Source organism: Eleutherodactylus coqui, chromosome 5 (genome assembly GCF_035609145.1).
Source record: "Eleutherodactylus coqui strain aEleCoq1 chromosome 5, aEleCoq1.hap1, whole genome shotgun sequence".
Classification (NCBI taxonomy): domain Eukaryota; kingdom Metazoa; phylum Chordata; class Amphibia; order Anura; family Eleutherodactylidae; genus Eleutherodactylus; species Eleutherodactylus coqui.
The window spans coordinates 93,227,676-93,247,230 of record NC_089841.1 but is presented as its reverse complement, the minus strand read 5'-3'; the positions used below and the strand labels follow the sequence as shown (position 1 = coordinate 93,247,230).

The window sequence follows — 19,555 nt, the reverse complement described above, 5'->3', positions numbered from 1 at the left end:
GTCTGTACTGTGGTGCTCTTGTGTTGTGCGGACATGACACATGGATCCAGAGTAGTGTATGCCAGTCCCAGGCCACGTGATGCAATGGAGACTGAGGGAATAACATCTGCCTCTGGTGCCAGCCCTGATAGGCTGGCTGGGTTGTATTTTAGCCCAGTCAGCATATCAGTTTCTATGTAAAGGGATTTAATTTGGTCCTTTGGTACAGGGGTCAATGATTATACATTGATCATGCGGTGCCAGTTTGTTTAGTGACTTAGTGCTCAGTGGTCCAGTGATCAGTATTCCAATTAAAGTTACCTTTGTACTTTGTTCCCCAAAGTTTCTTGGGTGTAGATGTTGCCCATGTGTTTTGGAGTGGTTCTCAGCTTCTCCCCTACAGATGCCATTTTTAGGGTGGGTGCCCCTCTTAAAAAGCTGGTCTGGTTCATGTGTTTTAGGTAAACTAGGTCAACATTTCTACCAACTCCTCTAAATTAGTCCAGAAGGTTCCAGACTTTCTGCCCATAGGTCAAAAAGTTATCCTCAATCCTATAGATAGGAGATAGCTTTTTCTTTCGCCACAACCCCTTTCAAAAACATTTTTTCCCTAATATAAAAGACATTTAGAAAAATATTTTTCAGGATGTTGTCTTAGGTAAGTATATGAATTGTAATTAGCCATATAGGCAAATCAAGAGATACTAAGTTACTAACCCTTTGAAAATTATTATTTATTTGTGTTATATATTGATATGTAAAATACTATTAGTTTTCTGAAAGTGTTGTATGGAGGCTTCTTTGATACTAACATTGTTTCCTCTTGTTTATATTGCAGATGCATACTTCAAATTTGGTGTAATACATTATCAGTGTAATAGAGAAAGCATCTAATCTATCACCACAGACCACCATTTGTGGAATAGTAGCTTATTCTACACAATGGAAGATAGCTACAGAGACAGGACTTCACTAGTGAAAGGTGCTAAGGACATAGCTAGGGAAGCAAAGAGACACACATCCAAACATGCAAATAAACCAAGAGAAGTAGAACATGACGGATACGTCCACAGAGTCCAAGATCACTTCCCAGATGAAGAGGAATACTATACACAAGGCAACTACAATGAAGAGGGCAACGACGATGAAGGTTCTAGTGAAGCAACAGAAGGACATGATGAAGATGATGAGATTTATGATGGGGAGTATCAAGGAATACCTGGTCAAGGGAAGGATGGTATGGTTGCTCTGGGCCAACCTGTTACTGATGAGTACAAAGCTCGGCATGACCTAGAAAGCGAAAGGAAAGCTGATGAAGAAGAGTTGGCCCAGCAATATGAACTCATTATTCAAGAATGTGGACATGGACGCTTTCAATGGACTCTCTTCTTTGTCCTTGGCATGGCTCTAATGGCAGATGGAGTTGAGGTGTTTGTAGTTGGATTTGTTCTGCCAAGTGCAGAAACCGATATGTGTATACCAGATTCCAGCTCTGGCTGGCTCGGTGAGTACCACCTATGCTATTTATGTTACAAATCTAAAGTTGAGGATTAGTCATGGTCCTGTACAACTGCAAAAAGTTGAACTTCATGATGGCTGTTTAGTATCTGTCTTCAGGTGTTTCATTTTGTTGGATATGTTGTCTTTATTTGTTCTAAACTTTTTCAAGAAGAAAAGGCATGACGTGTCTTAAATATCTAGTGAATGTAGATGGCAGTACTAAGTACTGCACTTTGTATGGCAGTCTGGTCTGGTCATTTATCTTACATGATGAACAGTTGGATCAGTTTCAATTTCACTGAAGGCCATTAAACACATTTAGAAGACAACCAGATAGATAGAGGCTAATAACATTTTAAACAAACCCAATGATCATTTCATCAATTCTAGTGGGACCACTGTCTGGAAAGAAGGTTCTTTTAACCCTACACAAGCAATCAGATAACTACAACCTGTCCAACCAGTCCCTGCCTTTCCTTTTTTTTTGCTTTTACCAATAATGGCATCTTCAATGTTTAACAATTAACTACTTATCAAGTCTTTAGTGGGCTGATCATTCGTCATGCTTTATTCATTGGCTAAATAAGTTTGAGATGTGGTTATTATAGTATTAGATTACATTTTCCATTCAGCGATACAGTTTTGAGAATATACCCTCCATTTCCTTTTTCCTAATCAAAGTTTAAAAGCTTACAAAGACTTGAACCTCACTTTCATTTCTAATGTATCTATATTTTTTTGATATGTGATGGGAGAAATGTTGGGTAATGAAGTGATTTCTTTTACCCATTTACTGCCACTCACTGTCGGATACCAGAGAACAATTTGGATAATACATGTTGACAATCCATCAACTACATATTAATAAGCTGAGATATTTGCATACAGTCAATAATTCACGTCTTTATATTTTGAGAAAAAGATATTCTCCTGCCATCTTATTCGGTAATAATAATGACACATTATTTTTAATTTTTATCAGTAATAGTATATATTGTCAAATACTTTGTTAAAATAAGTGTGTTTAAGTATTTTCTTAACACCAATGTTGTTTGACAAACTTTTATGGTTTCTGGCTGTGTTTGGCAGTGCTCCCTCTCACCACCCCCACCCTGCGGGTGCCAGCATCCTCCCTGTTCCTCTCTTCTGTGTGGCAGATGCTGCACTACTCTTCTGGATGTTGTCTCTGCCCATGGAGCATGCACGCATGCTCAAAGGGCCACTGTGCACACATATCTTTCCTATCTTTCATGTCCTCAGTCATTCCTGAATTATTTAAGGCACCTCCCCCCAGTGAAAGGTTCCTGAGCAATAGGTTCATAGTGATCTAATGGTTCTCTGAAGGTGGATCAGTATCCTGCTTAAATGGCTACACATTTTTCTGATTGTCTATCACACTCTGGAGTCTCCTCTGTATAATGCAGTCACTTTCATGCAGTGTGCCCTTCTGGCTGATACTTATGAAGCACCATCTTAATTTGCAGCTTTTCCTTGCTTTCTTTTTTCACTATTTTGTGCTAGCAATCCCATAATGCATCCCATGACCAAGTAAAACGAGCCAGTACCATCTCTGCCTGCTGGGAGGACACTGTAATTATCATTAACCTCTAGATTTTCCTAAAAAAGTAAAGGACCATGCGTATACAGTCTTGGAGGGAGAACTGTCACCTCCTTCATTATAAATGTAAGACAGGTGCCTCTAATCATCACCAGTAACAGTGATATGATTTTTTTCCCCCCGCTGTGAACAGTCGGTATTGTACAATCTATGTAATTTCATCGTTCAGGAAGCTCTGGTGACTGCACTCTGGTGATCCTTTGAGAAAAAAGAAGGGTATGTAATTCCCAGGGGGTCACCATCAGATTATATAACCCAACTGAAGATAATTTTTCAGATAGCAAGGAATAGGTAAACAAGGTAATACTAGCTGACTGATATATGTTGGGGAGGCTGACTACATAATTTTCATCGTCTGCCTGATTACCAAGGTTTTCTGAACTCTGCCTGTCCTGACCTTGTCTCATTATATTAACCATGCTTTGCCTGAATGTCACCTGCCTTGACTTGATGCCTATTAGTGATATTGATTGAACTTCACCTGCCCCAACCTTGGCCTGTTATTCTGACTGTGCCCTTTTCTGTCCTTCTGGTTCCTCGTTTTGGTGCCATTGAGCCACCCCAGTCAGCATCACTGCACTGAGACTTCTCTTAGTGAAACGACCTGGGAATTCCCTGCAGCTAAGATCCGATCCCTCAAAAAGAGGTTAAAGGGTGAAAACCATCAATGCACTTTAAATTACAAAAGTAATTATGTATTATTAGGGGTTAAAGTGGATTTGACTAGATAAAGATAGGGTGGAACTATCATATACGCCCTTCACAATCTGGATTGTATCTGAACATATCTTAAGCTAGTTATTTCCAACCTTATTACTGTGAGGTAATGCTAAATAATTTTTTTGCTCCCAGAGAACTCTTACATTCCTACCTCAAAGATGCTTAGATACTTGGTGTATGGGTAAGAGACTCTTGCTGGCATACTATATGCTTGCTGATTTGTTCCAAGGCACCCCGTGATACCAGGGAACCCTGGTTAGAAAATGCTGCCAGTAGACGATTCTGGGACCACAAGCAAGAAGCAAAGTGGAAGAGCCACCTGCTCCTCCCAACAGCCACCCCTAAATCATTCTCATATATTCATTCCCATCTCATCAAATGGAACACAATAATAGCAAATCACCAGTATTTTGGCATTCAGACCTAATTTTCCTTCTACTAAATATCATAACCCCAAAAAGTTGTATAGAAGGGGAAGAACATAAAGTGAAGACATTAGACATATATAAGAATGGGTAGACTGCAGTATCAAGATAAACATAATTTTGGTTAATAAGGTTGAAAAAAAGATTATTTGGGGTTGATGATATTCATAAATATAGGTTTTGCCATCAGCAAATAAAGAATTCTTTATTATATGAGCAGTAAGATTATGGAGAGCTCTATGATAAGTTGTGGTGCTTAATTTGTTTAGGGAGTTACTGCATTACTGGAAATGGGTCATTAATCTAGGGATTTATTGTCATTTCAAGTAACAGTTCACACACAGCAGTACTGCTCACCAGACTAGACTTCACTCCAATCAGTCAGATTTCTGAAGGTCTCTGAATATATGGTGGTGCTAGATGATCAGGAGTGGGGAACAGCACTACATTCCAAGTAGAAAGGTCCATCACTTGGTCCAGTGAAAAATATAAAACCAAAGCTTTATTTCATAAATTTCAAAAACAGGGCATTCTGGTTAGCCTACTAGTTTCAACCACACAAGGTTCATGTGCCAGCCATGGGGCATAACTATAGTGGGTGCAGAAGATGCAGCTGCACCCACCCTTTAGGTGGTCCATAAGGCCTTTCTTCCTAATACAAGGAGGCAAGAACCATGAATGAAGAATTATACCTGGGGGGAAGCTGTTACAGATTTTGCATTGGGGTCTAGTAGCTTCAAGTTCTGCCTATGGTGCCAGCTACACACAATATCAATATCCATCAGGCAGCATAAAAACAACTTTGAAGTATTGTTCAATTAAATAATACGATGACTCTAAGATACTGTCCTTTTACCACTACAAATGATATTTGTTCCATGGTAAATGTACATGTTTGCTGTTAAACGTCTCAGTCTTTCATTTAGACAATCTGTATTCTCCAGACATCTGTCCAATTTTTCACTGATGCACTTCAGCAGAAATAGGCACTAGAGAAAAGATTACAGCAGCGCTTCATCACTGGCAAGCAGGTGTCCCTTGTCAGATCAGCTTCCCGTCTTTCCCCGCAGGTCAGATGTGTCAGCTTAGCTGGCGTTCTGTGAGCCAAGCATAGACAGACAGGTACATGATTCAGCTGAGACTTATCATAACCCCTTTCGGGATTGTACCGTAGCTTTGCACACATGCTGATCCAGCAGCATTAACTTCCTTCAGGTTTTTCTTCTGCTGCAGAATAGTAATGGCATATCATAGGTAAAGCCAGGCCGGGGATGGTATACAATTATTTTCAATTATTCCTTAGCTAAGGTCAGTTTTATTGATTCAAACAGAGATGCAACCATAAATCATGGTGCCCCATAGCAAAAACTGAAATATTGAGGCATGAACTTGAGTGCTGTTAATAGTAGCTAGAGACAGTGTTCCTCAAATGAAAAATTAAAGCATTATCATACATTTTATAGAAGGCAAAATAAAGAGATGTGTGTTTCAGAGATTTAGTTGAAGTGCAAAGAAAGTGTTACGTCCGCTCAGCGCACTAAGGTGACGTGCCTCCGTACGGATGAAAGATTGTGTCCATTTAAAACCACAAACACCCACATAGGTGAAAGGACCAATTGTACCTCTCCAGGCAATGATAGAAGGACCCCTGTCCCTTACTAATCAGGGAAAGTGAGGAATCCCTGCCTAAAAGTGGGGTAATCATCCTGATAAGGTCGGCCCCACTCTCTTCATCTGGGACCTAGCTCTCCCTGATCAGAAACCTGGAGAGATGCACTAGACACACACAGGACACAACACTGTTCACACACACTGAACACAGAAAAGGACTGCACATAAAGCACATGTCTGGCCACCTGCACAGACATAACACACACGTCGCTGTTCACACCAACATACATGGTTGTGCATACAACATATAACAGGAACCTCACCCAGAGCTCACATACAGATGGTAAACCATAGTCAGTCCCAGTGTCCTCTCACCAGGGGAATAGAAAGTCAGTCATCGTGCTGACATAGGGAATAGTGTCAGGTATCATCCATCTGACACACATAGGACATCAGACGTCTGAAGGCCTCACCTGCTCAGAGGTAGGTAAAAACCTGCGGGTCACCTGCACCTGTGCGGTCAACGTACCACACTATACAATGCACACACCCCAGAACACAAAGAGGGGAGGGACAGCAGGTGTCCAGGCCATCATCAGGAGAGGAGAGAGGGACACTACAGACAAGCATGCACCACACCAGCTCTGAGTGGGATTAACAGTGAAGAACTTAAATGACCAGCAATCTCTCCCAAGAGTTTGCTGGTATTTATGTGCAGCAGACAAGGGGGATTGGCTGGTGGATCAATTAACTCCTACCTGTGAAGGTGTGCACAATGAAGCCTGTAGAGCCACAGGTCCCAGACGCACAGCCTAAACAGAAAGTAAGTGGGTACAGAGGCCTATCTAGGTTCTCTTCAAGGGGAAAGTCCTGAATATGTAGGAGGTAATTGGATTAGAAACACCCTACTGCATTCATACAATTTTTTCCATACAGTAATCTAAAAAGTACTTACGTATTGTACTTAAAGTGACCCTAAAGGTTTGGGGGCAAAATGATGTCCTGTGACCAAATAGGGGAGAGTATATTACCTGCTGTCATTCTTTTCTGTTAATATCCAATCCATCAGTTTGGGATTCTATTTCCAGGTATCCCATATGGCCACTGCAATTCTAACTACCTAATGTACCATATCTTCTCTCTGATTGGCCAACACGGATTATGTAAGATATAAAGTGGATGGAGTCTGGCAGCATAAAAGATGCAATTCTGTTCCCAATGGAACGCTTTTATTACATTATCCATATTATTATTTTTTAGATTGTTGATGACCATGGGATACAGTCTGCCAGGGGTTCCTGTTTTCCAGCTTGCTCTAGACATTCTGCGATAGTGAAAGTTTCAAAATGATATACCTCCATTCAAGAATAATTTGGTTTTGATTTAGTCATGGCGATCTGCCACGGAGACACGCCGGCACGTAAAAATGTGTATACAGATAGAGCTATAAAAAATTCTCTTTTTATTTTTTTTTGTGGTGCCAAAATGTAACACATTGATTGAAAAATAGATATTACACAAGCGGTAATGATATTGTGGTCTTAGATCATTCTTCATCTTTAGAGGTAATGTATTGTGTATTCACATTCCCCATGGGGATGAGCCAGAGTCTGTTGATTGTGTTTTCATGACTAATATGAGATAATTTGGGTAGATATAGCCATTTATACTTAAAATTGCCTAATGAGGTTGATATTGAAGCCTAAAACTCGCAATAGAAAGTCTTAATAAACAGTAGTAATAGATTTGGAAAAATAGAATGGGACTTTAGTAAGCAGCATTATTCACTATTACACATGGGGCTCCATAGTAATGCGTCATTCGGCTCAGGAGACGAAAGGCGGTGCTTAGATCACCTGATGTTCATATGATATGAGACGAGATGGGGATTTGCAAGATTAGCATGAGATCCCATGCATGCGCAATAATACGGTTTGAATCCGAAATAGGCAGAGGTGTCATGGCGTATAGTTGACATGCAAAGAAGCTACTAGACATGCGCAGTAGCACTCGTAGGTTGCCAGTAACTTGCAGCTGGGAAACAGAACCTACAGAGGACTAAAATGTCTTAAATCACCTGTAAGTCATTGATGTATATACGAATTAGTGTCCTGATTGGTCTTTTATCCTGATATGTTTTATATAAATTGTATGTCATGTGTGTGTGTGCAGGACTACCATGACAAAGACTCATGTATTGACAAAGTATCATGTAAAGACTCATCTGGCGTGCATACATCTACCACTCCACCTCAATAGTTTTTTGGGAGTGCTGCTGATACCACAACTTTTTTGATTATGTAAGATATAGTGCATTATTAGTACAACACTACAGCGGCACTGTGGGGACTAGGTAGTCTGAAGATTGCGTCAGCCATCTTGGAGAGCTGTAAATGGGACCTGAAAATGGCAGATCAGAGGGTAATAAGCATAGAAAACCAACAGCAGGTAGTATGTATATGCACAACATTATTTATGACCAATAAAATGATCTGTAGATGAACATTTTCTTCCACTCAAGCTTTGATATGTCCTTGAGTCCCGGTGCCCAAAACTGTATGCAATAAGTCATATGTAGTCTGACCAGTGTCTTGTAAAGAGGAAGACCGACGTTCCCATTGCAAAAAATGGACACAAACATATAGAAATCTATGGCTTGTATCTATGTTTAACATATATGTTAAAAACAACATACATGTAAGCTTAAAGTTGCATACATTTGTAAACATTTTTTATTGCACGTCAAAAATTGGATGTAAACAGCCCCTTAAAGGAACCCTCCAGTCCTGGATAGGCAAAGATCGCTGCATCACGTCTCTGACTACCTGATGCACACTGTACATTAGTTTGTATCAGTAGTCTAAGACACTGCATGCTGCTCTGACTGGTCAGTTCTGCTTTGCTGTTTACATATACAGCACTGGCCAATCAAAACTTTACTATTATGTTCACCCTGAGCTTAAGACACACCACACCCAGGACGTACGTATGGTTGTGTTCACACGAACCAACACCAACATCAAACATAAACTGGAACACGCGTACAACTAACAACAGGCAACAGATGCCAAAATACTTACCACTGTACCACAATACCCAGACAGATGTAAATACCTAATAGGTTAGTACGTACGATTATTGGTTGATATTTTGGCCAAAATGCATAAGATCAGAAGTCCACGTCAAGGGTCCTCATTGTCTAGTAAGTCCCTACTCTAAAAAGACAACTAAAATCAAAAAAGTGAACCCTGTCTACAAGTCAGGGGATCGTTCCAATAGGGTCGGCCCCGTGCTTGAACCTAGGGCACTGGCTTGCCATAGATGGTAAGAGGCAGTAACACAAGACAAGGGCAAAACAACATACACTGAACAGGACAAGTCACACCTGAAGTCTGAACACCTGCGAAACAGACACTGAACACGTCTTTCTTCATACCAACAAATCGGTAAGGGAATTACAACATACCAACTGAACACAACCGTTGTTCACATCAACAGACAAGGGAATCCCACCCAGAATCTCATGCATGCAGCTTACACCAAAGCTGAACATGCATGACTCCAAACACCAGGGTCTTGAGAGGGAATGAGGTAATGAATAAATTGCCAGCACCATCTCGTAAGAGGTGCTGGTATTTATGTGCACAGGCCGATGGTGATTGGCTGACTAGAGCAATACACACCCAGCCAGCTCAATCATCCTACACTTGTGGAAGTGTGCGCCTGGAAACCCATAAAACTACAGTTCCCAGGATACAACGTGACAATTACATAGTGTTTAAGACTAATGATGCATAATAATGCACAGTATGCATCAGATGCATCAGGTAATCAGGTAGTCAGAATGCGGCCATCTTTGTATGTCCAGGACCGTAGGGACGTTTTAATGATCAGTGCAGAAGGCAAGGACATGGCTCATAAGTGGAGGTAGATTCCTTTTTTTACTGGTAAAATAGATTACAAAGTTCCTTCTATTTGCTTGTACTACTAATTTTTGTAAAGTTTATTGGCAGTACAGAGCCGATTTGAAGGCTGAAACATTTCTTGTTAGTATGTATTTCTGGGAAAAAAAGAGCAGTATTAATTGAGGATGCAGTCACTTACATTTTTCTTTTGATGATCATTAGAGATTAGCGAGCACGCTCGGATAAGTCAGTTACTCGAGCGAGCCTCACTCTTCTCGAGTTACTGCATTCTTGTCAGAGTGTGATCAGAAGGTGCGGCGGGGGTGAGCGGGGGGCGGTGGGGGTTAGCAGGGGGGAGAGATCTCTCTCACTCTCTCCCCCACTACCCCACGCTATCCCCTGCAGCCCCCCAGCACGCTCCGACAGGGATGCAGTTACTCAAGAAGAGCGAGGCTTGCTCGAATAACTGACTTATCCGAGCGTGCTCGCTCATCTTTAAGGATCATACAAATGTAGGGTTTCTGGAGATTGCATTCCCTCCAATGGCTTTGCACCCAGTGAACTTCCCAGAGATCATGTGCTGTCCTGTAGTCTAATTTCCTTGATGGCTTGTGATGTGTCCAATTTGTTTTACTAGTTGGTGAATTCTTTAAGACTTTAATAAGTAATATACAGTAGTTGATGAGGTAAAAAAATGTACTCACTCCAAGAAAAATGCAAAAATTAAATTCCAAAAATTGCACTGACTTGCCAGCAATGAAGTAATACTCTTCTTAGTGCTCTTTCTTATAGAGGTAGCATTAACTGAAACCATATGCTGTCAAAGATTATGTGGAGTTCATAATAGTGTTTTTGTTTAGGCCTCTTACACACTGACAAACTGTAGTTCTACACATGGTGGGATATTACAGAGTTATTCTTCCTTAGAAGGGAAGCTTCTATTTGAAAATTGCTCTGTAATAAAGCATCAGAGGCAGCATGACACGAAAAATCTGTTCCCTTCATATGAAATCCAACAAAACAAAGATCTGTATATTTCCATGTGAAATCAGAGGTATATTTAGGTACAGTATAGACCCATAGAAGTCTATATATAACAGCTGCATACAACCCAGAGGTTGTACAGTGTGGTAATTGGTTCATGCGCATGATGCCTTATATGGCCAATCAAAGGATCCCATTCATGTCTAGGGGGTTTAATTTGGTATATAAAAGATATATATTCTGTATATGTAAAGCTGATACTGGCGTGGATATCAAACAACTGAAAGAAGCAGTGCAAAACCCAAAAACATGGTTGGGAGGGAGCCTTTAGGGTCACTGAGGGTCATGAACGACTAAACGGCTAACAACAACAACATGCAAGATAAACACTATATTGTGTCTCCAAATCATCGTATGCAACACCAAAAAGTGGCAGCAGCACTTAAACAAACCTCGGTGAGAGGGGAGGTATCCTCTGGGTATAAGATGCAGGCTCAGAGAGATAGGTCTGGATCCAAGACCTTTCTAATCCAACAAAGTCTTTACAATATTAGAGCCGCATCAGGGATTCCAATAGCACAGTACTCACATGGTTAAGTGCCCATCTTCATTAAAAAAAAGGGCGCAAGCAGACAACGTTTCAACTGACTAGATGGACTGGAAAAAGACTGCTAGTCAGTCGGAATGTTGTTTGCTTACGCACTTTTTTTAAATAAAGATGGGCACTTAACCATGTGAGTACTGTGCTATTGGAATCCCTGATGCAGCTCTAATATTGTAAAGACTTTGTGTCTCCAAATCATAATATCTATAATTGTAACTGCATGAAGGTACTGTGTTGTTTAAATACTTCACAAGCTAGCTTCAGACGAGCTCACTGCAGTAAATTAAAATCACATGATGTTGAAAGGAAGAGAGTGCCGATTCCAATTCCAGGTAAGTCACGGCAAAAAAATCTTCCAGCACTCAAAGAATAAATGTAAAACTTACCTTTTATTGCAAGGTATGAAAAAGCAATGCAAGAGTAAGAGCTAAAAAACTAGAGAACCCTTTTTTTATAACTATACGCGTTTCGAACCTGGGCACCTCAGCTCTTATTCATAGTGCAGTTCCAGGTTACCACACTCCATTAAAAATAATCTCTAGCTTGTAATCACAGGTGAACAATAATGAATCATAGAATGGTAGAGTTGAAAGGGACCTCCAGGGTCATCTGGTCCACCCCCCTGCTCAGTGCAAGATTCACTAAATCATCCCAGACAGATAATAATATTAATACATCTCAGAATTGTGTTTGCCTTTTTGGCTGTGGCATCACATTGTTGACTCATTTTCAGTCTATGATCTATTAGTATACCCAAGCACCCGTGCCCCCGGCAGCCGAACAACAAGCCAGGGGGATGCGCTCCGACCCCGAGACCCCACACACCGCCGCCCCGGGAGGACCAGCAACCGCAGCATGGTAACAGCTGCATCACATTGTTGACTCATGTTCAGTCTATGATCTATTAGTATACCCAAGCCTTTTTCACATGTGCTGCTGCTTAGCCCAATTCCTCCCATTCTGTATGTGCTTTTTTTATTTTTCTTGCCCAGATGTAAGACTTTGCATTCCTCCTTGTTAAATACCATTCTGTTAGTCGCCGCCCACTGTTCAAGACTTTTCTAAATCTTTTTGAATACTCCCTCTCTCTTCCCTAGTGTTAGCTATCCCTCCTAGCTTTGTGTCGTCGGCAAAGCTGATCAGTTTCACATCAATTCCCTCCTCCAGATCATTTATAAAAATGTTAAACAACACTGGGCCTAGGACAGAGCCTTGTGCTACCCCACTTGATATATTCTTCCACTTGGATGTGCAGCCCTCTATGACTACACTTTGAGTGCGATCACTCAGCCAGTTGTGAATCCACCTAACACTTGCCTTGTCAATTCCATATTCGTCATTTTTTCAATAAGTATGGTATGAGATACTTTGTTAAATGCTTTACTAAAGACAAGATATACTATATCCACTGCATTTCCGTAGTCAACTCAGTCAGTGATTCTGTCATAGAAGAAAATTAGATTCGTCTGGCATGACTTGTTTGTTACAAACCCATGCTGTCTCTGGTTAATTACTCCATTTTTATCCAAGTACTTGCATACATGCTGTTTAATAATTTGTTCAAAGATCTTCACCGGTATAGAAGTCAGGCTCACAGCTCTGTAGTTTCCTGGATCCACCTTCTTCCCTTTTTTGAAGATAGGGACAACATTTGCCCTTTTCCAATCATCTGGGACTCCTCCTGTTCTCCTGGAATTTTCAAAGATTATGGTAAGTGGTTCAGCAATTACTTCAGCTGCTTCCTAGGATGTAATTCATCTGGACTTTGATACTTGAATTCATTTAAGTTAGCTAAGTGTTCCCTCACAATCTCTCTGCTTATAGAGAGCCTGCATTCTTTTATTCCCCCAATAGCACAGGCAAGATAAGTTGATGTTTCATCTACTTTCTGAGAGAAAACAGATACAAAATAGGAATTTAAAAGTTCGGCCTTCTTAACATCATTCTTAATCAATTCACCATTTTCATCTTGCAAGCATCTAATAGCATCTTTGACTTTTCTTTTGCTTTTGACATACCCCCCAAATTCTTTTTTATTGCTTTTCGCCTCTGTTGCAAGCCTCAATTCATTATTAGCTTTAGCTTTTCTGACACTTGCCCTACAGTTTCTGCAGACTGCATTATATTCTTCTTTAGATATCCCCCCTTTTTCCATTTGATAAACATATTTTTTTCATTTGTAACATGTGTGCAATTTCTGCGTTCATCCATCTTGGTGTCTTTAAATGCTTCTAGAGATGAGTGAGCACCAAAATGCTCGGGTGCTCGTTACTCGGGACGAAATTATCGCGATGCTCGAGGGTTCGTTTCGAGTAACAAACCCCATTGAAGTCAATGGGCGACCCGAGCATTTTTGTATGAGACCTATGCTCCGCTAAGGTTTTCATTTGCGAAAATCTGGGCAATTCAAGAAAGTGATGGGAACGACACAGCAGCGGATAGGGCAGGCGAGGGGCTACATGTTGGGCTGCATCTCAAGTTCCCAGGGCTCACTATTAAGCCACAATAGCGGCAAGAGTGGGCCCCCCCCCTCCCAACAACTTTTACTTCTGAAAAGCCCTCATTATCAATGCATACCTTAGCTAAGCACCACACTACCTCCAACAAAGCACAATCACTGCCTGCATGACACTCTGCTGCCACTTCTCCTGGGTTACATGCTGTCCAACCCCCCCCCCCCCCGCACGACGCAGTGTCCACAGCGCACACCAAAGTGTCCCTGCGCAGCCTTCAACTGCACTCATGCCACACCACCCTCATGTCTATTTATAAGTGCGTCTGCCATGAGGAGGAACCGCAGGCACACACTGCAGAGGGTTGGCACGGCTAGACAGCGACCCTCTTTAAAAGGGGCGGGGCGATAGCCCACAATGCTGTACAGAAGCAATGAGAAATATAATCCTGTGCCACCGCCATCAGGAGCTGCACACGTGGGCATAGCAATGGGGAACCTATGTGCCACACACTATTTATTCTGTCAAGGTGTCTGCATGCCCCAGTCAGACCGCGGTTTTTTATAAATAGTCACAGGCAGTTACAACTCCGCATTGGGAATTTCGTGTGCACCCACAGCATGGGTGGCTCCCTGGAACCCACCGGCTGTACATAAATGTATCCCATTGCAGTGCCCATCACAGCTGAGGTAACGTCCGATTAAATGTAGGTGGGCTTCGGCCCACACTGCATGCCCCAGTCACACTGGGGTTCTTTAGAAGTGGACACATGCAGTTACAACTCCCTGTGGACCCACAGCATGGGTGGGTGCCAGGAAGCCACCGGCGGTACATAAATATATCCCATTGCATTGCCCATCACAGCTGAGGTAATGTCATGTTTAATGCAGGTGGGCTTCGGCCCACACTGCATGCCCCAGTCAGACTGGGGTTCTTTAGAAGTGGACACATGCAGTTACAACTCCCTGTGGACCCACAGCATGGGTGGCTCCCTGGAACCCACCGGCGGTACATAAATATATCCCATTGCAGTGCCTAGCACAGCTGATGTAACGTCAGCTTTAATGCAGGTGGGCAAAAAATTAATTGGATTACACTGTAGGCGAGGACCCCAAAAAATTGGTGTACCAACAGTACTAATGTACGTCAGAAGAATTGCCCATGCCCAACCAAGAGGCAGTTGAAACCCATTAATCGCTTTGGTTAATGTGGCTTAATTTGTAACTAGGCCAGGAGGCAGCCCAGTTAAAATAAAAATTGGTTCAGGTGAAAGTTTCAACGCTTTAATGATCATTGAAACGTATAACAATTGTTTACAAAAATTATATGACTGAGCCTTGTGGGCCTAAGAAAAATTGCCCGTTCGGCGTGATTACGTCAGGTTTCAGGAGGAGGAGCAGGAGGAGGAGGATGAATATTATACACAGATTGATGAAGCTAAAAGGTCCACGTTTTTGATGGTGATAGAGAACAATGCTTCCATCCGCGGGTGCAGCCTACGTATTGTTTAGGTATCGCTGCTGTCCGCTGGTGGAGAAGAGAAGTCTGGGGAAATCCAGGCTTTGTTCATCTTGATGAGTGTAAGCCTGTCGGCACTGTCAGTTGACAGGCGGGTACACTTATCTGTGATGATTCCCCCAGCCGCACTAAACACCCTCTCTGACAAGACGCTAGCCGCAGGACAAGCAAGCACCTCCAGGGCATACAGCGCGAGTTCAGGCCACGTGTCCAGCTTCGACACCCAGTAGTTATAGGGGGCAGAGGCGTCACGGAGGACGGTCGTGCGATCGGCTACGTACTCCCTCACCATCCTTTTACAGTGCTCCCGCCGACTCAGCCTTGACTGGGAAGCGGTGACACAGTCTTGCTGGGGAGCCAGAAAGCTGTCAAAGGCCTTAGAGAGTGTTCCCCTGCCTGTGCTGTACATGCTGCCTGATCTCTGCGCCTCCCCTGCTACCTGGCCCTCGGAACTGCGCCTTTGGCCACTAGCGCTGTCGGATGGGAATTTTACCATCAGTTTGCATGCCAGGGTCCTGTGGTATAGCATCACTCTCGAACCCCTTTCCTCTTCGGTTATGAGAGTGGAAAGGTTCTCCTTATACCGTGGGTCGAGCAGTGTGTACACCCAGTAATCCGTAGTGGCCAGAATGCGTGTAACGCGAGGGTCACGAGAAAGGCATCCTAACATGAAGTCAGCCATGTGCGCCAGGGTACCTGTACGCAACACATGGCTGTCCTCACTAGGAAGATCACTTTCAGGATCCTCCTCCTCCTCCTCAGGCCATACACGCTGAAAGGATGACAGGCAAGCAGCATGGGTACCCTCAGCAGTGGGCCAAGCTGTCTCTTCCCCCTCCTCCTCATCCTCCTCCTCCTCCTCAATGCGCTGAGATATAGACAGGAGGGTACTCTGACTATCCAGCGACATACTATCTTCCCCCGCCTCTCTTTCCGAGCGCAAAGCATCTGCCTTTCTGCTTTGCAGGGAACTTCTCAAGAGGCATAGCAGAGGAATGGTGACGCTAATGATTGCAGCATCGCCGCTCACCATCTGGGTAGACTCCTCAAAGTTTCCAAGGACCTGGCAGATGTCTGCCAACCAGGCCCACTCTTCTGTAAAGAATTGAGGAGGCTGACTCCCACTGTGCCGCCCATGTTGGAGTTGGTATTCCACTATAGCTCTACGCTGCTCATAGAGCCTGGCCAACATGTGGAGCGTAGAGTTCCACCGTGTGGGCACGTCGCACAGCAGTCGGTGCACTGGCAGATTAAACCGATGTTGCAGGGTGCGCAGGGTGGCAGCGTCCGTGTGGGACTTGCGGAAATGTGTGCAGAGCCGGCGCACCTTTCCGAGCAGGTCTGACAAGCGTGGGTAGCTTTTCAGAAAGCGCTGAACCACCAAATTAAAGACGTGGGCCAGGCATGGCACGTGCGTGAGGCTGCCGAGCTGCAGAGCCGCCACCAGGTTACGGCCGTTGTCACACACGACCATGCCCGGTTGGAGACTCAGCGGCGCAAGCCAGCGGTCGGTCTGCTGTGTCAGACCCTGCAGCAGTTCGTGGGCCATGTGCCTCTTCTCTCCTAAGCTGAGTAGTTTCAGCACGGCCTGCTGACGCTTGCCCACCGCTGTGTTGCCGTGCCGCGCGACACCGACTGCTGGCGACGTGCTGCTGCTGACACATCTTGATTGCGAGACAGAGGTTGCGTAGGAGGAGGAGGAGGGTGGTTTAGTGGAGATACCACCACCGAGCTGGGGCCCGCAATTCTGGGGGTGGGTAGGACGTGAGCGGTCCCAGGCTCTGACTCTGTCCCAGCCTCCACTAAATTCACCCAATGTGCCGTCAGGGAGATATAGTGGCCCTGCCCGCCTGTGCTTGTCCACGTGTCCGTTGTTAAGTGGACCTTGGCAGTAACCGCGTTGGTGAGGGTGCGTACAATGTTGCGGGAGACGTGGTCGTGCAGGGCTGGGACGGCACATCGGGAAAAGTAGTGGCGACTGGGAACTGAGTAGCGCGGGGCCGCCGCTGCCACCATCATACCTTTGAAAGCCTCCGTTTCCACAACCCTATACGGCAGCATCTCCAGGCTGATAAATTTGGCTATGTGCACGTTTAACACTTGAGCGTGCGGGTGCGTGGTGGCGTACTTGCGCTTGCGCTCCAACACTTGCGCTAGCGACGGCTGGACGGTGCGCTGAGAGACATTGGTGGATGGGGCCGAGCACAGCGGAGGTGAGGGTGTGGGTGCAGGCCAGGAGACGATAGTGCCTGTGTCCTGAGAGGGGGGTTGGATCTCAGTGGCAGGTTGGGGCACAGGGGGAGAGGCAGCGGTGCAAACCGGAGGCGGTGAACGGCCTTCGTCCCACCTTGTGGGGTGCTTGGCCATCATATGTCTGCGCATGCTGGTGGTGGTGAGGCTGGTGGTGGTGGCTCCCCGGCTGATCTTGGCGCGACAAAGGTTGCACACCACTGTTCGTCGGTCGTCTGCACTCTCAGTGAAAAACTGCCAGACCTTTGAGCACCTCGGCCTCTGCAGGGTGGCATTGCGCGAGGGGGCGCTTTGGGAAACAGTTGGTGGATTATTCGGTCTGGCCCTGCCTCTACCCCTGGCCACCGCACTGCCTCTTCCAACCTGCCCTGCTGCTGCACTTGCCTCCCCCTCTGAAGACCTGTCCTCAGTAGGCGTAGCAAACGAGGTGGGGTCAGTCACCTCATCGTCCTGCTGCTCTTCCTCCGAATCCTCTGTGCGCTCCTCTCTCGGACTTACTCCAATTACTACTACCTGAGTGATAGACAACTGTGTCTCATCGTCATCGTCCTCCTCACCCACTGAAAACTCTTGAGACAGTTGCCGGAAGTCCCCAGCCTCATCCCCCGGACCCCGGGAACTTTCCAAAGGTTGGGCATCGGTCACGACAAACTCCGGTGGGAGAGGAACCATTGCTGGCCATTCTGGGCAGGGGCCCGGGAACAGTTCCTGGGAGTCTGCCTGCTCCTCAGAATGTGTCATTGTAATGGAGTGAGGAGGCTGGGAGGAAGGAGGAGCAGCAGCCAGAGGATTCAGAGTTGCAGCAGTGGACGGCGCAGAATTCTGGGTGGTCGATAGATTGCTGGATGCACTTTCTGCCATCCACGACAGGACCTGCTCACACTGCTCATTTTTTAATAAAGGTCTACCGCGTGGACCCATTAATTGTGAGATGAATGTGGGGACGCCAGAAACGTGCCTCTCTCCTAATCCCGCAGCAGTCGGCTGCGATACACCTGGATCAGGAGCTCGGCCTGTGCCCACACCCTGACTTGGGCCTCCGCGTCCTCGCCCGCGTCTACGTCCTCTAGGCCTACCCCTACGCATGCTGTATTACCAGTAGTGCAGAAACAGAACGCTGTAATTAAATGTGCTGCTTATTGGCCTGTGGTTGGAGGCTGACTTCCCTTACGGAACGCACAGCAGAGCCAGGAAACAATTTTGCGCACGCCTGTAGTGAGACGTAGGTGCGTATGACTGAGCTAGTGGAATTCACAGCGCAGAAGCAGTCAAGTGGCCAAAGGCCAGTAGTAGGCCTTAAGTATTTTGCTTCTATTTTTTTAAAATGCTGAGCTGATACAGCAGACAGATACTGTAGGCAGCGTATAATATTATGTATACTGTTTCCCTCTGGCGGGATGACAGCGCTGATGTAACAGAGACAGCAGATCCAGGAAACAATTTTGCGCAAGCCTGCTGTAACGCTTAGCTGCGTATTAATTAGGACTACAACCCCCAGCAGATAGATACTGTAGGCAGCGTATAATATTATGTATACTGTTTCCCTCTGGCGGGATGACGGCGATCATGTAACAGAGACAGCAGATCCAGGAAACAATTTTGCGCAAGCCTGCTGTAACGCTTAGCTGCGTATTAATTAGGACTACAACCCCCAGCAAATAGATACTGTAGGCAGCGTATAATATTATGTATACTGTTTCCCTCTGACGGGATGACAGCGCTGATGTAACAGAGGCAGCAGATCCAGGAAACAATTTTGCGCAAGCCTGCTGTAACACTTAGCTGCGTATTAATTAGGACTACAACCCCCAGCAGATAGATACTGTAGGCAGCGTATAATATTATGTATACTGTTTCCCTCTGGCGGGATGACGGTGATCAATTTTTTGGAAAAAGCCCACTGCGTATATAGCCTGAATATCTCTTTCCCTGCCCCTATACTCTGTACAATGACTGCAGACTGCGGACGCAATGCTCTGCACGGCCGA

At 44.7% G+C, this 19,555-nt stretch overlaps 1 protein-coding gene across 1 annotated transcript in view; it reads left to right on the top strand.

Moving 5' to 3' along the window:
* Positions 1–921: 921 nt before the first annotated feature.
* The window catches only part of SV2C (synaptic vesicle glycoprotein 2C), a 143,563-nt gene continuing 124,929 nt past the window's right edge, over positions 922–19,555 (top strand). Inside the window, exon 1 of the mRNA XM_066601887.1 lies at positions 922–1,483. Within this exon, the coding sequence (XP_066457984.1) occupies positions 922–1,483 (562 nt within the window). The remainder of the gene's footprint in view (positions 1,484–19,555) is intronic.